Source organism: Copidosoma floridanum, unplaced genomic scaffold, assembly GCF_036245765.1.
Source record: "Copidosoma floridanum isolate Cflo_tuat_1 unplaced genomic scaffold, Cflo_Japanese_pri ptg000007l, whole genome shotgun sequence".
NCBI classification, from domain to species: Eukaryota; Metazoa; Arthropoda; class Insecta; order Hymenoptera; family Encyrtidae; genus Copidosoma; species Copidosoma floridanum.
The window spans coordinates 12,512,074-12,532,776 of record NW_028321884.1 but is presented as its reverse complement, the minus strand read 5'-3'; the positions used below and the strand labels follow the sequence as shown (position 1 = coordinate 12,532,776).

General features: G+C 31.8%; 1 protein-coding gene across 1 annotated transcript in view; it reads right to left on the bottom strand.

The window, feature by feature from the left end:
- Positions 1–8,509: 8,509 nt before the first annotated feature.
- Mctp (multiple C2 domain and transmembrane region protein) overlaps positions 8,510–20,703 on the bottom strand; it is a 35,549-nt gene continuing 23,355 nt past the window's right edge. Inside the window, exons 7-14 of the mRNA XM_023392639.2 lie at positions 14,874–15,022; positions 13,871–14,276; positions 12,292–12,434; positions 11,795–12,154; positions 11,284–11,413; positions 10,026–10,157; positions 9,637–9,962; positions 8,510–9,231 (exon numbers count right to left, since the gene is read on the bottom strand). Of these exons, the coding sequence (XP_023248407.2) occupies positions 9,105–9,231; positions 9,637–9,962; positions 10,026–10,157; positions 11,284–11,413; positions 11,795–12,154; positions 12,292–12,434; positions 13,871–14,276; positions 14,874–15,022 (1,773 nt within the window). The 3' untranslated portion in view covers positions 8,510–9,104. The remainder of the gene's footprint in view (positions 9,232–9,636; positions 9,963–10,025; positions 10,158–11,283; positions 11,414–11,794; positions 12,155–12,291; positions 12,435–13,870; positions 14,277–14,873; positions 15,023–20,703) is intronic.

Below are 20,703 nucleotides of genomic sequence, written 5' to 3'. Positions count from 1 at the left end.
AGCTTACAAAAACTTTTTTCAAATGACGATCAACAGTTTTAAATAGATCTTTTAATAAAATAGTGAAAAATATATACTGCAACACAGTTACATCAATAATTAATTGACGAGCTACGTTTATAATAAATAAAACTGTTTCCATTAGCTGTGGGTTACGTACAATCAGTCTAACCGGTTCAAATAGGATGATAGTATACTTCAATAATAGATAACAAACATATATTTTTTCTTGTGATATCCTTAACTTATTTTTCTTGTACTTTTTCAACCCTTCTATTGATTCTTTTATCGAATTAAATTTTGTAAAAATTGTTATTGCTGCTTTTTGTTTCACAATACTGTGTATTACAATCACATTGACTGATACATATTTAAGTGTGAAGTAAATGTCTTTGCAACGTTCGACGATACTTAAAATATGATTGCCAGCTATTACTTCGAGTAAATATTGTATATGAGAACTTTGCCTTGCTATTAATATTGTCAATAAACAAATATTGTAGGCTATCCCAATGTAAGAAAAACCAAACGACCAACGGTTAAAAGTATTATTTCTTATGGGGGTCTCTTGAAAACTCATAGTTATAGTCCCAAGCATTCGACTGTAGAAGTAAAATAGTTTTAGTAGTGAAAATTTGAAATTCCTTGTCCTCATTCTTGACATTAGTTTAGAAAACATCTCAACAATAGAAGTTTTTAACTGAAAAAATAGAGGTAACATATTCACAAGAATATAATCTGTAGATAACACTTACTTTACAGAGTTTTTGAAGTAATAATAGTTACATGGAATGACGTATGTTGTGAAGAATAAGAATGTTTATTTCAAAATAAGTAGATGAGCTATGCGATATTGACAGTTAGTATTGACTTGTTCTATTCTGTTGGCATCAGTCTGGTTGACTTGAAATCCAAAACATGACTAAGCTTGGAAACTACGTCGAAACAAAAAACATTTATTCCTCAATAACTCTTATTTCTTATTGTGTCGATTCATCAATTGGAACTTGATTAGAGTTTTAACGTCAAGAGACAAGATTTAATTATTAAACCTATATTATGCTGTATCTTGTTATTGAAATTCATAGAGGGATGAAAAAAATAGAAGTTTTTCCATTATCCTAATTGTTAATATACTGATGTATCGTATTGACACTTTCGTCTTTGACACATTCATCTTTTGCATTAGTAAGAAACCTCTTTTCTATCAATAGGACCAGTGAGGCATACACTTACTATGATTGCTGATACATTTATGTCTGGTGACTGAAATTAGTAGTAAAATCAAAAAATGTATTATTGATGAAGCAATAAGTCTTTGTTGTAGTTTTTTCGCACCCCTCAGCTACTTATACACAGCGAATATTCTTCTATACGCCAGGGTAAAGCTTGGATCAAAATTTCACTCCTTTATGAATTACCAGAATATTAAAAATAGTTTTTGTGCAGATGAATACAGTATCCAATAATTTTTCACACAATACAATGCACTGATCTTCCAATCAGTAAAAAAAATTTCAACAAATCTCTTAAACACTTTTATAGTACGAATTTTGTTTTCTCAACTTAATTCAGACTACTTAGTATGGTTCGTCCTACAACTTTCTCACCCCAATTGGCAAATGCTCTTTTAATTCAAGCAATATTCTAATTTTTTTTTTCTTCAAAATTTTAAATTTTCATTGCATTTATTTAATTATTTCATCATGAAGTCTTACATTTTATTTATGAGTTTTTTATTCTCTCATTCAAGAAATGGTTTTTAAGTCCTTAATACCGTATAAAACTACATTAATTTCTTCTTGAGCCACTGTAAGCATATAAAAGAAAATTCACCTGTTTGACTTACCTTCGCAAGATGGAGCTCATTTATCTACTTTGCTCTGGATATAATTTCACTCTCTCCACCCCTCAAACAGGGCCTAAAGTAGGTGCCCTAATTGTCCTAACATTTTTTGTTGTGAAGTAAATCGTAGGCTGATCTGACCCATTACCAGCCTGACTTTTTAGCTGCAATCTGCGTTGGCTCAAGCTATAGTTATCATTTAAATTATATTAAGACAATGGGTGTCTGTTAAATGCACATTGCTAAGTATTAAAATTTTTTTCAGCATAAATAAATTGATAAAATAAAAAATTTCAAAAATTATCAAAAGCAGTGAAAGTTGAAATATTTGATTCCATAACTCGAAACCATCTCCTTCGAAACGGCCAAATCATTCCTTGCGATCGCCCTTGCAAGGCATATTTGAAGGAATAGCTGTTATCACTCTAGCCAATGGGTATCTGTGGAAAACGCTATTTTTGCTACTAATTGAAAAAATAAACATAATTATGTTGAAACAACGACAAAGTTAGAAAATACGAATTTATAAATACTAATAACGTACAAATCAAAACAAAATCACAATAATAATTAAAAATTGTAAGAAATCAAACTATAATGTTTTAACATTGAAAATCGCAAAAAATCGTACATGACTTTTTTCTTTGCCGAGAGTGCAAAGTGATTAAAGGTCGCAAAAGCAAGCCCGAGGGCGCAAAGAGCTTGCCGCACTTTGTGCTCATAGTGAAAAAGAAAATTGGTTCCTTCCACTGAGAAAACTAAACATATTATCATTAGGTTTGGTAAGTTTGTAAACAAAAGCTATTATTTAGTTTTGCAAACAGATAACCAAAGATTGCAATTTTCTCATACAAAGAACTATTTTTATAATAGAAAATAGGTATTTATTTCTTTAATAATATAACGTTTCATTTAAATATATTTTGGTGATTGGTGTAAAAAGTATTTGTAAATATTTTCTGATTTACAGAATAAAGCTAAAATACCCATGTTTTAAAAGCTTTATTTATTTCGATGTATATATAATTAAATATTTTTCAATATTTTTTTATATTAAAACTTCCACCACTGAAAAATACGGAGACGCAAAGTAACAGACAATCGTGAACTATGCGTATAAATTCTGACCAAAAATATTGAATCTATTTAAATTACAACAATTATTTTATCCTTAAATTACAAAACACCATTCATATAAATATTGTATTTCAGAAAAAATAATGTTTTTGTCTTGTCTATTGATTACTATCACAATTATTTAATTTGCACCAATTATTGCAATTAAGAAGATGAGAAAAATTGTAATGTTTTAATGTATTTAGTAATTCTTGTTTGAAGTTTTTGATAAATATTTATGTATTTATTGAGGAGTAATTAAAAACTGACTGAAGTTTTTTTAAAGATTGACTACGTGAGATACCTACTGTTTTTTAAAGTTGACCTCTAAGATAAAGACTTGGATTAATTATATAAATATTCATGCAGCTGTTATTAAAGTCTTAATCTAAATTCTATCAATGTATTTCTTTTATCACTTTGCTTCAATTATATAACGTTATATTACATTTCTTCTTCAAGTTAATGAAATATATTATTCTTGATATGTTTACAAAAACGTAGTAGGGTATGTATTCAAAATTTTATCAAGTTATGTACTCAAAACAGCTTGTAGCTTATTAAAAATTAAATTCGTTGCTGGTATTATGTATGATAAATGTATATTCATAAATTAATTTATTTTTATTAGCTAACTAACATTTTACTAACAAACGTCTTTCAATTCAGATTTGTCTCTCATATTTGGTACGTTACAATGCTTGCAATAACAAATAACAAATTCTAAAAAGTAAAGTATAATATACACAACGTTTGGTAAAGTCCAAGTAAGTTACTTGCAAAAATTCAACTAGAAATATGTATAAAATCATTGTTAAATTTATGCGTGCAAAAATTTATTTTTAGAATATTTCTGAAAGTGACTGGTAAAGTGTACGAATTACTTATTTATTAATATTGTCCAGCAAAAGAAAAGATGCAAGATGTTAAAATATATTTACTCCACTTTAAATAATTTTACTACAAGCTACTGTAGTTTAACTAATAATTAAATAATTTATGGGGACTTTATACACAAAAACGACTTTATTAAATTTAATAATTTCTAATTTGGTGAAATGTGATTATAATTATCTTATAACAATTATTCGATTAGTAAAACTTAAAAATCTAAACATTTAAAAAATCAGTAACGTTTGTTCAAGTGTAAAGTATTTAACAATTTTTTTACATTTACATATACATATAATTTCAATAAACTATACAAAAAACATGCGTATGATGAAGAGTTTTATTTTTGTTACAACTATTTCTTGCAATGACCCAAGAATCATAGTTGGTTTATATGTATTACCACACCATTAGGCCCCCTTGTATATAAAATTTGTTGAAAAACAAAGTAATGCCAAAATCCTACATATTCAGTAGACTGCATTCAAATTAAACATAATAATGGACATAAAATTTTAATATAATGCACATGCAATTAATAGATGTAACATTCTTTTAAAATATAAAACATTAAATTGAAATTTTTACTCCTAATTAAAATATTATTGCTATTTAGTTTTTACGATTCTATAGAGTGGAAGAAAAGAATTCAAGGTACGGAATAAGCATCATCAAAATAAATTATTATTATTTATGCAGCATGCAGCTAGCATGCAAATCATGGAAATAATATTATCTGAACACAATTAAGCAAAAATTGTTTGTAATAAATTTTTTTTTTTATTTATATAATAAACATATCCAAAAATTCTAAATATTTTTATAGGACAAATGCATAATATAATATATTACATTAGCTAAAAAAATCTTTACTTTCAGTCAGCAGCCCATGTATCATTGGCTGATTTTTTGGAAAATTATGCAGTTTATTCCACAACATTGCAAAAAGCACCGTAGCATTTAATTATACAATGGAATTGAAATATTAAAAATATAAGGTATTTCTCATATGTATGTTTTAATTAGTTTTTTAAGTACATAACTAGTAGCTTTAATGATCAACTGAGTTAAATAATGCAATGCATAATTTTCACTTCACATTTAACAATCTTGATGCTCTCTTTTTACATTATCTATTTATACGTTAAGTATGCAAATATTTTTATAAATAAAGTATGAAGAGATGATTGTAATAATGTGGAATCGTAACATGTATTGTACGAGTGAGCTGTAGGTAAAATAAGTTATTAGTAAAAAAAAATTGTGAACTATCATCAAAATGTATAAAATTCTTAAAGTGCACTATCTAAGTATGCATCTACATCTATATTAAGTGTCTGGTTTGTTTCTAAAATGGTAAAAAAAAATTAGCAACTGTTTGTGAATTTTTTTGGTTTGGAAGCAAGGAACTAATATGTAAATTGTTTTTCGCAGATAATTCATTTAAACTTTAACAATACCTTTTTCACAAACGCTTAAACGATTACCTAGTATAATCACTTTTTGTTTCATCAAACTCTCACATTTTAGTCATTGTATTTTTTAAGAGCAAAACAATTGTAAATTGCTAAACACATATTGTATGCTCAATCTTAAGCGAATAGTATAATTGTCTTACAGATAGGAATAGGTAAAAATATATTTTTTTAATTTTTATGTTATACACTTTATATAAATACAATATACCTTAACGCAATTCTAATGCCTCAGCTGAATGATAATATTTTTTTTAATTCAAATTATTTTTATGATGTAGCTGTGGTTTAAAAGTTGCGCTGTAGTACACTTGACATTGTGCATCATGAGGTAACTATGATTGTATACGTGTATATGTATATATACCCACGTACATTCATACATAAATATGTACACAAAAAAATTAGTTGTGATTGATAAATACATTTTTTTAATATGAGAATATATTGTATCAGTAGCAAATGAAGACACTATTATTGACATATGATTTCTAAATTTTTAATAAATAAAATAATTACCACTAAGACCAAAAAATATTTTTTCCTATTCCTATGATACAACAACATTTTTTACTCTTAACCTACGACATCGATGGACGAAGTAAAAAATGAACTTTCATTAAAGTTCATTAGCTTTAAGTTTAACTACGTGTGTATCGCTATATTATTTTTCTTTTATTTGATTAGATTTAAGTAGATAAGGAAACTCTAGTAAGTGACTTTTGAGAATTCACGATAAGTTTTTTAAAGATATGGTTTTGTCTTTCGTTTCACAATATATTTTATCATTGTGCTTAGTAAAGTTAAGTTTGTTTCGAATTTCGTGCGATTTAAATGCTATATGTATTTTTGCTTTTGACGTTAAAAATATCGGGCCATTTCAAACCGACAATCTAATTAACAAACAAATTTGTAATTAGCTATTGATGCATAAGAATTAGAAATTTTGTCGATTTGTAGATAAAACTTTAAACTTTGTATCATTTTAATCATCTAAAATTGTAGTCAAATATTCAATTTATTATATTTCAAACTGGAATTTCTAGTTATACATTTGTTGAAGTAGATATGCTTTCGTATAGCTAAACTAAAAACTAACTTTTAATTTAATGTCGAATTTTATAAATTTCAACCTTTAGTCTTATTATTCTTTAATAACATTTTTAAACACTTTAAAAATATAATATTTCAACAATTAATACGTAATTTTCCATTTAGTATTTCTTAAAATATAATTTGGCCAACTTTATGGAAGTCTTTATTTGTTAAAGAGACGAAAAATAGAATATCGAGTAGATTTAAAATTTGTACGTATTTTTGAAAACATTACTCATTCCTACTTATTTGTAAAAATTTAACAAGGTGATGTACAAAGTAACATTTAACAACATAATGCATAATTGGTCTTGAAAATTGGTCTTAAAAAATATAACTGCTAATTACAAATACGATGGTTAATCTAGATGGGGAATTACAAATTTTATTCAGCCCTTGCAGCTTAATTTTTAAAACCTTTCGATTGCAAAATCGCGATCGCACGAGTTTTCGAAGAACTATGAATACAGCAGCCATTTGTGAAAGTGGAAGCAAAAATCGTGTGAATTGGTATAAAAAAAAAAATTTTTTTAATTGTCTTTAGTTGAATGATACACGTTTTAGTTCATTGGAAATCGTTTGGTTTTGTATGTTCGTTTCACACGCAATTGACAAACTATTGTTCTTACGTTTTATACGAAGAACTCGCAAAAACTTGTTTTACTGGTGAACTAATTGTAATTATTTTGCAATCAATTTTACGTCAACATTTTATTCCATTTCCAATAAAAATATACAAATAACTTTAAATTCGAAATATATACTGTACTTGTACCCAAGATTACAAAAATTGACCAGAAAATAATTAATAGCTATTCACCTAGTGCTTTTTATTGCTTAAGTGTTAATGTTATTCTTTTCGTCTACATACTTCGTTTCCGTCTTTGGACGCATAGTCTCGTAAATGTCGCATATACTTTAATATTCTTAATAAGGCAGCTATTTTTAATTTTTTCGTGCGATCGTGCTTTATTTTTATTTATTTATTTATTTTTTTTTTTTTCAACCTTTTCAACATTATCTAGCTGTGCAGACATGGACAGTTTGTACAAAACAATTTTTTCTCTTCCAACCAATCAATAAAATAATAATTGTAAGCTAAACATTAACACCAAGTTTTAAGTGCATGCACAAACAAGTGCACATTAACAACTAACTTATTTAATTTATTTATCACATTACGGTACATCGTTATAAACTATAAATTCGTAAATAAAGAAGCAAATTGCATTTAATCAAAATAAAATGTCAAAGTTATTAGATGTGTACTTTGCAAAACGATTTTTCGTGTAAATCTTAGACATTAATGAAAATGTTCGTTTCTTATTACAATACTGATAAAAAGTAATTAAAATTTATCCATCGATAACATGCGTATAATCTGAATAATATTCATATTTTCCCAACTGCTTCTATGTCCTCCAAAATAGTATTATATGAAATATTGATAAAATACTACGTTTAAATGTTTATTAAGAGTTTCTGATTTAATTTTTTATTTTTGCGTATTATTCAGATACCTTTTTCAATGTTAAAAAAATTATTATGTAGTGAATATCAATACCATATTTTGCATCAATATAACGTTTTGAATGCTACATTCAAGAACAGTTAGTGATCAAATGTAAAATAAAACACTATTCAACATATCTGATGAATTTTCCAGCAATCGAGTGTTATAATATTGACGTTAGTTCAAGGCAACGATGCTCTCAAGCGATCCGCATAAGCTTTGAAAATTTATTCTAAATTTTAAGGGGTGAGAAGGGATTTTTAAAAAGAATTTACAGAAATAATACAATTATTAACAATTTCTGAACCAAACACAGATGGTTTATTTTTTCACTTTGTTTAACTGAGAAAGGAATTTTTTAAGTCCTTGACGCATTCTAAATGAAAATTCTTGTACGTAAAATACATATTAAAAAAATCTGAATCCAAAAAATTTTTTATTTCAGCGTTATGTAGCAATTTTGACCATCGATAGATTTTTTCAACGAATATTTTGTGAAACAATAACAGCGGGTATTTCAATTAATAAGCCTTGATTTCTGAAAAAAAAAAAAAACCTGTTTACAGTAACTTTAGTAACCGTTGCTGTGACTTGGCAAAAACATGAATACATGGAAAAACATTAACCAACTGTGTCTGCTCACAGCAATCAATTGCGATCGTTTTTCTGTTGTGATTATAAGTATCCACCATAAAAAATTGAGCTTTCAGGTATCACAAAGCACCCCTGACATTGGGATTAAAATAAACAAAACCACCGAAATCGACGACAGACGTGACCATATTTAAAAACAACTTTGGCTCGTCACCGATCAGAGGCAAACTTCGCAATGGACCAACCACACCAAGAACAACAACCTGTCCATGCCTGCGTCGATTTCCAAATTAACCCTAGCACAACACACAAGCCCGGCAACCCACACGAACGATTGTGAATACAACAATTATCATAACGATAAAAAAACGATGATAACAACTTTTGCGTTCGAAGCAACCAGAGCAACAGCCTCGAAAGGGGGCGTCGCTCGTCAGTCGAGATCCGGCGCGTCCGGCTTTTCGGTTGAGCCCATGCGCTGGCGCAGGTAGTCGAATTTCTGGCGCAGCAGGGACCTCTTGAGGTTGCCGTGCGCTCTGAGGCCCGCGACGTCCGGCCGCGGGACGTACTGCTGCTACGCGGCCTGCTTTTGATGGCGCCTGCGCAACTCCCGGCGACTCGAGCCCGTACCTGCGCCCGGGTGCCCGCCACCGCTTCCCACTGTGCTCTCGCAGTCGGTCGTTGGTACTGATTTCAGCTCTCTGGAAAATTTTCAAGTTTAATTTTTCTTTTTTATTCTTATTTCTCCTTTTCTGTCATCTAAAACCATGGATTCTATTTTGGAGGTTGTCGTAAAAAAATAGTGATGGGGCCTAAATGCTCTACTTAAGGGACTTGGGATCCAAGAGAAACCCATTTACTAATCTTTAAAAAAAAAAATGACGATTATTAAAGACAAATTTTATTTTCGATTTGTAGAAACATTTTATTTGGGTGGAAAGAAATCCCCCATTTACTAAAGCCTACTTAATCGTTTTTTAATAAATTTTCCCAACGAGAATTAAAATAAGACCACTTGAGGGTTCCTTCTCGTATCCCAGTTGGTTTGTAAAAAATTCACTATGTGACAACAAATAATAGTAGTACAAAGGCTGCATGTTGGTTACCTATAGTTGAGCAATTCCTCGTCATCCGGTACCCTAGATATGAGATCGAGTAGTTCGTTGTTGGGCACCGAGTGGGGCCTGATGATTTTCCGGGCAAACTTGTTGACACCCCAGCCGAGTATGAGATACCTTATGGGTATGAAGTAAAACACCACCGATGCACATATCACTATGAACATCGCGAGGTAGCTCAGGTAGGGTACGGTGAAGTTGAACAGGTTCTTCACCCGCTCGCACAGACTGGCTATGTAGCCGATCGAGTTTTGCACGGTTTGGGTAACCTCCTGTATCGCCTGTAGACGCTCCTTCAAGCTCTTTTTCTCCTCCTAGTCAATGAACCCCCACAGTTCATTTATCGGCAATTGAAAAACCATAAAAATACAATGTACCTTATCCTTGTCATCGTCGTCGTCATCGTCGTCACCAGGGGTGGTCGGGCCGTCATCCGATCCCCCGTCCATCGACTCTTGGACGTGAACGGTGATCTGATGGGGAAGAGGAGCTCCAGTCAAAACTGCTACCTGTTTGCAAAGCGAGGAGTTAAGCGCGTTAAAGCTGCCCTGTCTCTCTCAGTTGCCTTTACTCAGAAGGTACACATGTCAGATCCATCTGTTTGATTATTCGATATGACATGCACTTTGCTTCAGGGATACGTTTTTACTTGGTGATGATTATGACCTAAATTCGTCGAAACTGACTATAGATTCCGGTGTTGCGTGTATTTGCGTTGTTTTTGAAATTTTAACGCCCCATCCCACAATAATTTCAAGATAAATTAAATAGATTTTTCTTTTGAGCTGCAGACTTTTGTACGTGTTTAAAATTTTTTTCTAAAAATATAGTACATTATTGGAGCAGGAATATAATTTAATTTTTTTTATTTATTATTTTAGAAAAGAAAAAAATTTTTTTTAGATGTGGAATTATTTTTAAAATAATTTAAATGTTTATTATAATAATCAATGATAAACTATATTTTCTAAAAATATAAGGGACTATTTTTTTACAGAAACGGTTGCGTTTAGTATTTTATTATTAGTAATGAAAAAATTATATTTTTCAGCAATAATGTTACAATAGGTTTTCGTGAAAAAAATTTCAACTCAAAGTGTTTACAAATCAATAAAAAAACTGTACCGATGTCTGCTTATATATAATTAATTATTTTATTTAATATGGCAAATAAAAACATTTGTTGATTTAATTGTTTTTTTTGTGAATAGTAATATCTATAATATATAATATTTAACCAATTAATTATTAACACGAACAACTATGCAGCTATTTTTTACATTTAGTCACTTGGTTATCCATGTCAATAATTATCAATTGGCTCGATATTTTGGTTGCACTGTTGAAAAAGTTGAATATACATCTTGATCATTACATTCATTTGAATCTTACAATTGTCACCAAGTAAAAAGCTTACGTCATATCTCATATATTATGTATATTTACAATTATATACAATATTTTTACAATTGAAAGAAGAAAGATACAAGTGTCTCGATGTAGTCATAAAAATAGAAAGAGAAAGAGAGAGAGAGAGAGCAAAAGTCGACGCAAAGCAAGGTAACAATTAGCAGCGGAGTGTCAGTTACAACGAGTGCTCAGGCATTAAAAACGAAAAAAATTCTAATTTCTTACCACGTAATACTTGAACAAAATGAGCAGAGCAGCTGTCGGTATCATGTAAGGCTCGAAGTAGTAGACACCAACAATGAAGAGCACAAGGGCTATGATGCTTCGCAGCTTGCTCTCCCACTCCCAGCAGCTCCTATGATTGGACGAATGAATAAAATTTAAATGGAAAGAAAAACAACTCTCACTTTGTGCATTGTTGGAAGCAAAAACTGTATCGTTTTCCTCCTAGATAAGTTGATGAGATCAATTACTTTTTGGATTACACCTTTTACATTTTTTTTCCCACTCTTTTTGCTTCATCGAAAATATTGGTGTAACAAATGAGGAATTTATTACATATGCAAATCTTGAAAAAAATAAATTAAAATTTTTTAAATTAAAACTGAATTGTGTATAGTATCGATTGTAAAAAGATTAACTTTAGTTATGCACACCATCAAATCTATTTCCTTGTAAATCTGATTCATAAAAAAAAAAAAAATGTGTTAAGACAAAAGCAATATTACAAACTCACTGTATGTATTTGCTCAAATCGATGAAAATGACGATTATCGCCTTCAGCCTCATAACGTTTCTAAGGAAGACCTGCCGTTTGAACTTGACCTCGGGCTCCATGTATTTCTTCTCCTTGGGATTGAGGGTCCGGACACAGGCGCGCAACATATTCCAAACCACTGTCAATTCGAGCAATATCTGGGGACTGTTACCCTTGGCCCGGCATCTCAGTTTTTTGTCCTTCAGAGCGTACCAGCGCTTCTCACCGTTGCGCACCTTCAACAGAGGTATCGCCACCTTGCCCAAAAACTCGACCTTGTGATCGCGGTCCTCGTCGTACACGGTTATTTCTAGCACCGAGTTTATGTCTTTCACGTTGCTGATGAAAAACAATACAAATACAAATAAATATGTGAATTTTTTTTTTTTTTATTTAATGAATAAAAATCTGTTGCGTGAAATTCTCGGCAATTCCATGCATCGTTATTTTAACAGCCAGTGTCAGGTGTCACTCACAAAGTAAATATCTTCTGCCAATTGGGTGCCAAAGTTTTGTACTCCGTCTGGGTCTGCAGCCTCGAATTGACAAGTTCGAGAACGCAGAATGGATCGCTCTTGCCACCCAAGTCCGCCGCTGCCAATCCTTGCGCTCGATATACCTGCAAGTGCATCGGTTTTTATTTTTTTCAACTCTTTTTTTTAAGTTTATGTGAGAGAAATATTTTTTATTGGATGAAGTAAGCTTTATCAAGCGTAAACCCTAAAGTCAGCGGGTCGATCTATACAAAAAAAAGACCTTAAATAATCTTTCTGTTAGGTTGCTGGCATCGGCTGCCAATCTCTTTTCAAGCGTGCGAAATAGCACCCAGATCCTCATTTTTCTTTTTCCCACTTGCTCGCTCACTTGGTCACTCAACTGACAAAATGTATAGGTACCTCTACGATAATAAATTTTTTTCTTAAAATACGAATATTTTTCAATCCCATTCTACATAGTATTTTTTTTATTTTATTTTTACGAAAAAATAAAAATATAGATCATTAATTTATATAAAAATTATTTTTGAATAAATAAGTTGCGTTTTATTTTACATTTGATCTCAATACTTTTGTTTCACTTTTTTTTAATTTTTATTAATTTTGATTTTATTTTTAATATGAAATCTACTAACATTATTTATAGGTGTTATAGTAAAAACGTTAATACTTGTACTTGTACAAACTTTTTTTTTTATTTAAAAAAAATTGTCTTTGTTTGATAAGTAATTTAGATATGTTTTACAATGAAACTGTCTATTAAATTATATTGTGTGTGTATTTTTCTAAATTTTTAACAGGTTTTTTTAGTTGAAAAAATTTTACAATGTTTTTTTGTGATTTTTCGTTTAGTATCGAAAAAAAAACGAAATTATTGTTCTCAAAAATTTAAAATAATATGGTTGATTACTTAATAGAATCTTTGTTATTCTTCAATTAATATTAAAAAGATATTATAGCTATATTTATAAATTTTTATATCTTTACAACATCAAATACTTAAACTAGTTGAATTGTTGATGTATTTCTTATGAAAAAAAAAAAAATATATACATAATAGTAAAAGTTAAAAACAGTTTTCGCCAAAAATTAGTAATTAATTAATAAATTTGAGCAAAACAGAAGTTTGACAAAATTATTTTTACTTTTTTATGATCACTGTTATCTTAGAAAATTTAATAAATAGAAGTTAGTTGGTTTCTTTTTAATGTAAATTGTCAAAAAAAAAAAATAATAGTAATAACCAAACGCTTTTAAAAAGCGTATAAAACATAATGAGGGACAATAAATACAGAGATTTATACCAAAAAAGTAAAAGAAATATTTATTTAAAATTCGGAAAAATGTGAAAACTAAATTACATTTTTTAGTGGAAACAGTAATAAAATAATAATGAATTATTTCATAAACGCAAAAATACAGCCGATTTTTCTAGGCTATTGAACTCCCATAAAAAATGGAACAGAAACCATTCATAACACGTTAGGGATGTTTTTTCTAAAATAAAAAAAAATAAAAATTTCTTTGCATCAAAGTATGTTCTTCGTATGAAACCCACCTTGATCGTCAAATGCCCAACGTCCCGTATCCTTTGCAGCGTGTTAGCGAGCGCGTATCGCTGAATCATCTGCGACCGCTCGCGTGGTGTGTCCTCGTGCGCCGCCAAGTCACTGATCGTCTCGCTAGCCGTGGTACCGCTGATGGTCAACAAAAGAAAAATACTACCAGCACCGTCCTCTAGCTCGCGCCACAGCCGGTGGGTCGTTTCACGCTCGAGGGCGGCCAAGTCGATGACCACCCTGCCCATCAGATCGTCCTGGTGGCTGCGGTCCCGGTCCCACACGGTCACCTCGAGTTCTTGGCCGAGGTACGGGTCCTCGTAAAGGTGAAGGTCGAACTGTTCCAGCCACACGGGGCTCAGCGTTTTGTTCGCCACCTTCGATTTGTACTTTTCTGAGCCTAGGCTGGACGGAAAAATCTTGCGTTCATCAAACTCGTTTTTATTTTTCATTTCGTTAATTCTTATACACTCATTTTTGAAAATAACGTTTAATTTAAATTATCAGCAATTAACTTAATATTTAAAAAACACTAGCGTGTGCGTCTGAAGTTACATTAAATTTAAAACGAGTCATTGAATTACTTTGGCAAAAGTTCATCCACGTGCGCAACAAGTTGCTCGTTAAGAGCATCCTTCTTTACGAGCACGTCTTCCAAAATTCTAAACCAATATTGATTTGCAAGAAAAACTGGATATCGACTAAAAAATTGTCTATTTTATTTGTTTTGTCAGGTAGATTATCAAAAGTGTTTTTTATTCTTACACTTATGAGACTGATAAGTTTTTGACGCCATATCACGTCTCTGTTAGTATTTGTTCATTAGAGAAAAATAAAAGTTTGTCCTCAATTTTTCGGAAACCTACCATAGTCTATTATTTTTAAGAAAATTGTGATAATTTATAAGAGCTCAAGTTAATTATGAGAGCCTAAAAACCTGTACCAGCTAGAATTTCCTTTTTCCTCAGTTGTATAAAATATTGAAAAATAGGTAAATCTCACCGAAACTTGACGTAAGGATCCGAGAGGCCGTCGATGTCCATTGGCAACAAATTTTTCGCCTCGACAAGGACGATCGTTACGACCGAGCTCCATATCTGGGACTTTAGTTTTCTGTTAACGTCTGCCAGCCGGCTGCTCTTCTGGAAGTACTGCACCAGCGCACAATATTCGCATTAATCCACGAGATTAACGAGATTAGAAAAAAAAATAAACAAATGAAATTGATTCTTATAAGTAATATCTAAGAATAAATAAGAAATATTGCCTAAGCGATGCGTGGTTGATACAGATGATAACCAGAGGTCAGAATAATATTAAAGTGCCATCGGCCAACACAAACAGCTAGACCCACCCACCAAACCACTCGGGAGATTAAAGTGTTATTTTCCAAGTTTTAATTTCATTTGGTCTACTCATATTCCTCGGAAAATTCCCTTTGTCGCAGAGTGTCCTCAAGTAATAAAATATTTTGTGCACACCCAATATCGTTTCGTACAATCTCATTAAACTTTGATTCAAGCACCCCAATAAAAAAGAAGGAAGCCAAAAAAAAAAAAAGTACCCTTTGAATGTCCTCCATTTTGTCGCGGAAATTACCCTTGATCCTGTCGAAAAAGTCGGGCGAGCTGGAGCGCGAGGTCGAGCTCTCCTCGGCGTACTTTTCGCACTCAGCCTCGACAATGACGTCCGGCCGAGGAGTAGCGGGTGCCCCTGTGGCTTCCAGCCGAGGGCTCGTCGAGTTTTTTCTTGGATTTTTCAGCGGCCTCTCCAACACCCGCCGATGGCACGTCTGGGCTCCGGGTTCCCCGTCGTCTTCGCGCGACACCGCCGACGAAACCTTGACGCCAAGGGTGTATGGGTTTCAAAAGCTTACTCTTGACCGAGAGAGATTTTTTTTTGTCTTTGGTGTTGATGTTTGGTTTTTTTGGGGGAGGGGGCTTTGTTGTTGAGGTGACACTGAGATTTATATTTTTATATTTACTCTTGAATCGATAATTTTGATAGATTTACTGCTACCCAAAGTGTTTGAGCAGGTTTCTTTGGTTTACGGAAATAACAATTTGTTTTCCATAAAAATTCAACTACAGTAGCCAATCTATCTGCATACTTATTATAATTTTCATGAGATCAAAATTAAAAAAATAAAATAAAATTAGCTGTGAGCTTTAAGTAAAAATATATGGTAAACGACGAAGCAGCTATCTAGGTTTTGGCGTAGAAAAAAAAAAACAGGTGAAACGAATAGTTACGTCGCTGCTGGTTATTCAACTACTGCTAATGAACTGAATGCCGGAATATAAGCGTAATCGTGGTAAGCCGATCGTGAAATTTCATGACGAGCAACTTTAATCGCAATCGCATGAAAGTTTCAGTCATGAATTACAGAGGTGTACTAATTAGTACACTTGGAGTTGTGATAATAATTTACGTAATCATTTTCATTACAAAATTTTTTCATTTGCAAGGAGATAACTCTTTTAGCAATGGCTATGGCACACGCGTAATAAGAAATATTTCGTCAAGGTTTCAATAAAAATAGGGTACGGTGTATAGATATTGATGTATCGAGTGATGTTTTCACGGTTGAATAAGAAAAAAAAAAAAAAAAAAAAAAAAAGTACTATGCGTAGTGATACACATAATGCCCCCTTTGTTTGTTTAAAAATTTACGCCTTCAAGTGAATTCGTAGATGGTAAGTCACCATTGTACAAACACCATTTATTTAAGGTAGCTTTTCACACCTGTACTATCTATTTACGCGACATTGAACTATCGTTAAAAATATCGGGTGACGAACTGTGAAGGACGTACCATCTTGACATGTAACACATTGATTGTAGCCCATAAGAGTAGGTGGTTGAATACTTTGTTTACATTTCGGTGAATATATTTTGTCAATGAGTAATTGCTGGTCACACATTTTTCGGAGTACCAATGAGTTTAGCGTCAATAAACCTTTATCGTACATTTCATGTTCAGTATTTATATTTTCTATAAGCGAATGAGTCTGATAGATAAATTTCATACTATCAAAAATACTGACATCTTCTTTCTGTTGCATAAGTTTCTAATTGGATTTTTTAGAATTTAGTAATTTATGAATTTTAAGCTTTCGAAGAAGTATAGTAGACATTTGATATTGTCGGAAAAGAAAATCTTCCTTTTTGTTTATTCGCAGTTTTTATTCTTTAAAAAAATTCAATTCACATGATATAACGTATTCGTAATACCCTTTCAAAATGCAAAATGTACCACATTCAGTTTATTTTTTTCCAGCGTTCCTTATTTTTCCAAAATATTTACACACGGAGGAAAAAGAACTAGGGTCATTTTTACGATAAAACTATAGGACATCTTAAAAATCCTAGTATCGGCAAGTACCGGTAATTTAACGGTAAAAATTACCGTAGTTCTTCTTCCTTGGACTCCTCGTCTCCAGCCGTTGAAAAAACCAAACATCAACCCTCAGCTCGGCCGAGCCAAAAAAGTGAACGAACCCACACCAAAAAACAAAAAAAAAAAGGCTCCTCACATCGCTACTCCCTTCGGTCTTCTTCGGTACCCCAATGACCTCGCCATCCGAGTTGTACCCCCTGTGAGTGGGTTCCGGCTGCGCCTCGCACCTCTGCCTGTGCCTCTCCAGCACCCAAGCCTCGATGGGCTGCAGGAGCCAGGGCCTCCTCTGCACGCACTCCTCCCAGGCCCTCTCCATCCTCATCTCTACCATCTTGTCCACCAGCTGCACCCGCCTCTCGATAAGGGCCCTCAAAGTGGTCTTTTTGAACTTCTCCCTGGCCCTTGCCGCCTCGACCGTGGGCTCTTCCACGGCGGGTGCCTCGTGCTGCTCCACCGACTCCGCGGCTATGTCCGGCAGGGACGCGTACTGGCTGAGGAGCTCCGGGTGCCTGCGCAGGCCCTCGGCTAGGCGCTCCATCACGCGCTCGGATGTCGATGGTGTGGGCTCTTGGTGCACGGGACGGTGGGAGACCAGCGAGCCCAGCGACGAGGATTTGCTGGGCAGCTCTCGGCTGATCAGCCTTGGGTTTTGGGGAAAATCAATGGGTCATTGGTCAGTACTTTTGAGGACAAGTGTAGCCAGGATGTACGCGTTTTTCTCCCCCTCTCCTCGGAGCCATTAGAAAAGTTCATTGTAGAGTCACAATGGCCCTTGTACAACGACGATTATCATGGCTGGATGTACTTTTCTGATTGTCATTAATACGACGCAATATTTACTTTTCTTCGATGTTTTGAATATTTTGTTTCATTGGCACTGCTCGGTTGCTGTGCTTTTCACACACAAATTGTCCTGAACGCATTTAAATGTTTGGTTTCAGTGTAAGAGCTTCTACTTTGGGGCATTGGACCCTGTGGAGGGCAAACTATACAGTCCACAATTATTTAAGTATAATCAATCCCCGTGATGTTTAATTCCATCAACAAGTAATGTAACTTTGTTTTTTTTGTGGCAAACAAATGATTTGTCTACCTTATTTGACACATTCTTAATAATAAGAAATTAATTTATAAGTACATGGCACCGATTAAGATCCAGGCTTTTAAAAAGCCCCATTGACCTTTTTTTTCATTTTTATTAAATTCCTTGATACCTTGCAATACATCGGATAACTTTTGCACCGTAATGTCTCGGAATTCAGAATAAAAACAGCTCTTTTTAAAAAACTATTTAGGTCAAAATATGTTGCCCAACAAACTATTAAAATTAACGCTTAAACATTGACCTTCCATGTTGTACTTCTGAGTATTTGTTTACTACTTAGAAATGATTAAAAATCTTATCCTTAGGGTAATCACCTCAGGGAATTTTTATTGGTCTACTAAAAATTTAAAATAATCCACATACATAATTTACTTCAAGCAATCTAAATGCAATATGGTTGATTGAGCCAGACTTTTCTGCGTCTGCCTCATTGACTGATAATATGATTATCTTATAATCTACACCATGTTCCAAAAGAAACCTTACCACGTGATAATTTTGAACTAATGCAAGCAATGCGTGTTTTGCCATTAAAACTATACCCACTGGTATCAAGAAAGTAATTTAATAACAATAATTGATTTATAATAGAAAGACAAAAATTTTAATCAAGATTTTATGCTCAGTGAAAAAGTACAATTGGCCACGATATTTATTGATAAAAAAAATAAAAAATAAAAATATATGCAAAATAAACAAGACTGTACAGAATATGCGCTGTTAATGTTCTAAATTTCATTGTTCTTTCTATTCTGGATCTACAAATGTTAATTACAAATTTTTTTTTTAATTTAAGAAAGCGTATAAAAAACACTATATAAAGCTGAATTTAAATTTAATATAAAACTGATGGAATCGTCAAAAAAATTTTCTTTGCTTGAATTTTCTCCATTATTAACCTAATTACTTACTAGATCTAACCTAATTAATCCTGAAACATACATAAGTTACGAAATTTTGGAATGTACTTCATACAAATACGATTTCACTTAAATTCCTAATAATTTCCTTTTTTTATGCTACCCCATTTTAAAGATTTATTCCTAACTACTTTCATCGAATCAGCTCTGTACAAGCCGAACGTAAACTAATTTTCTGAATAAATTAATCTTCTTACTATAAAAAAAAAGTCTAAATCACATTTAACATGTTATATTCAAAGTTTACAGTACCAAACCATCTCAATATGTCACACAACATCAAAGAACTTGTAATATTGCATACCTTTTAAGGTTCAGTAAATATGTTATAGAAATCATAAAATAACCATTGACCTGCGTCAATATTGTATCATTACTTGTTGCAATACGTAAGTTTTATAACTCGAATGATTAAGCTAATGACTCTTTTATTACTGACTGAGAGAGAGAGGGAGGGAGACAGTAAAGTTCGGGATTCCCGACTAACTATAGTTTTTACATCGGCTTGTTTTAGTGTACACGTACGTGTACTGTAATACAAGTACATAAATAGGGATTATTTAAGACAAATAGAGGAATAAGTAACGAAATATGACCTTACAGCACTTTTTTTTAATTCAGATATTTTTCATTCTTGCAATTGACTTATCACTAGAACTTAGTACAATATTGAGTTTGAACTAATGTAATTTTAAAATCGTGGGAACTCGAGGTAAAATATGTAAGATTTCGATGATGAAGTAAAAGTTTTGATACTTTCAGCACAGAAAATATTGTTCTATTCAATCGGTAAAATTAAAGAATCTCTTTTTTGAAATTATTCTACAGAATAGATACAGTATGCAGTATTATTTTGAACAAGATAAATTTCCAGTAAATTTATTTAATTGAATCTTTTTGTTTCAACAACTCGTATATATTATTTATTAACTGATAAAATTAAACCCAAGATAACTAATTTTTAAAATATGAAAAAAAACATGTAGTTTAAAATCTCGAACATTGTGTCAAAAATAAACATAATAATAAAATGTAAAAATATAAAATAAACATAAAAGATAAAATGAATAATAATAATTTTCATTATTATAATTATTATTATATTATTGTTGTTTTTATAATAATTATCAAAGTGGTGTAAAAGTTGTAAATTCATTATTACTTCTATTAATTCATACCATATTTTATAAAGTTATAAAAAAAAAGAAAAAAAATTGAAACAGAGTAAAAATAAATTGTTTAATACATTATAAGCCTACGTCTAGTTATATTTAAGTAAGTACTGAAGTAAGGAAGTGTTACGTAAAATAAAACTTAACTAATAAAGTTTTATACGTGCTGTATTTTAAACTTTCTCGTAATAAATCAATTTCTTTTTATAGGTTAAAAACTATTTTCTTGCTATTT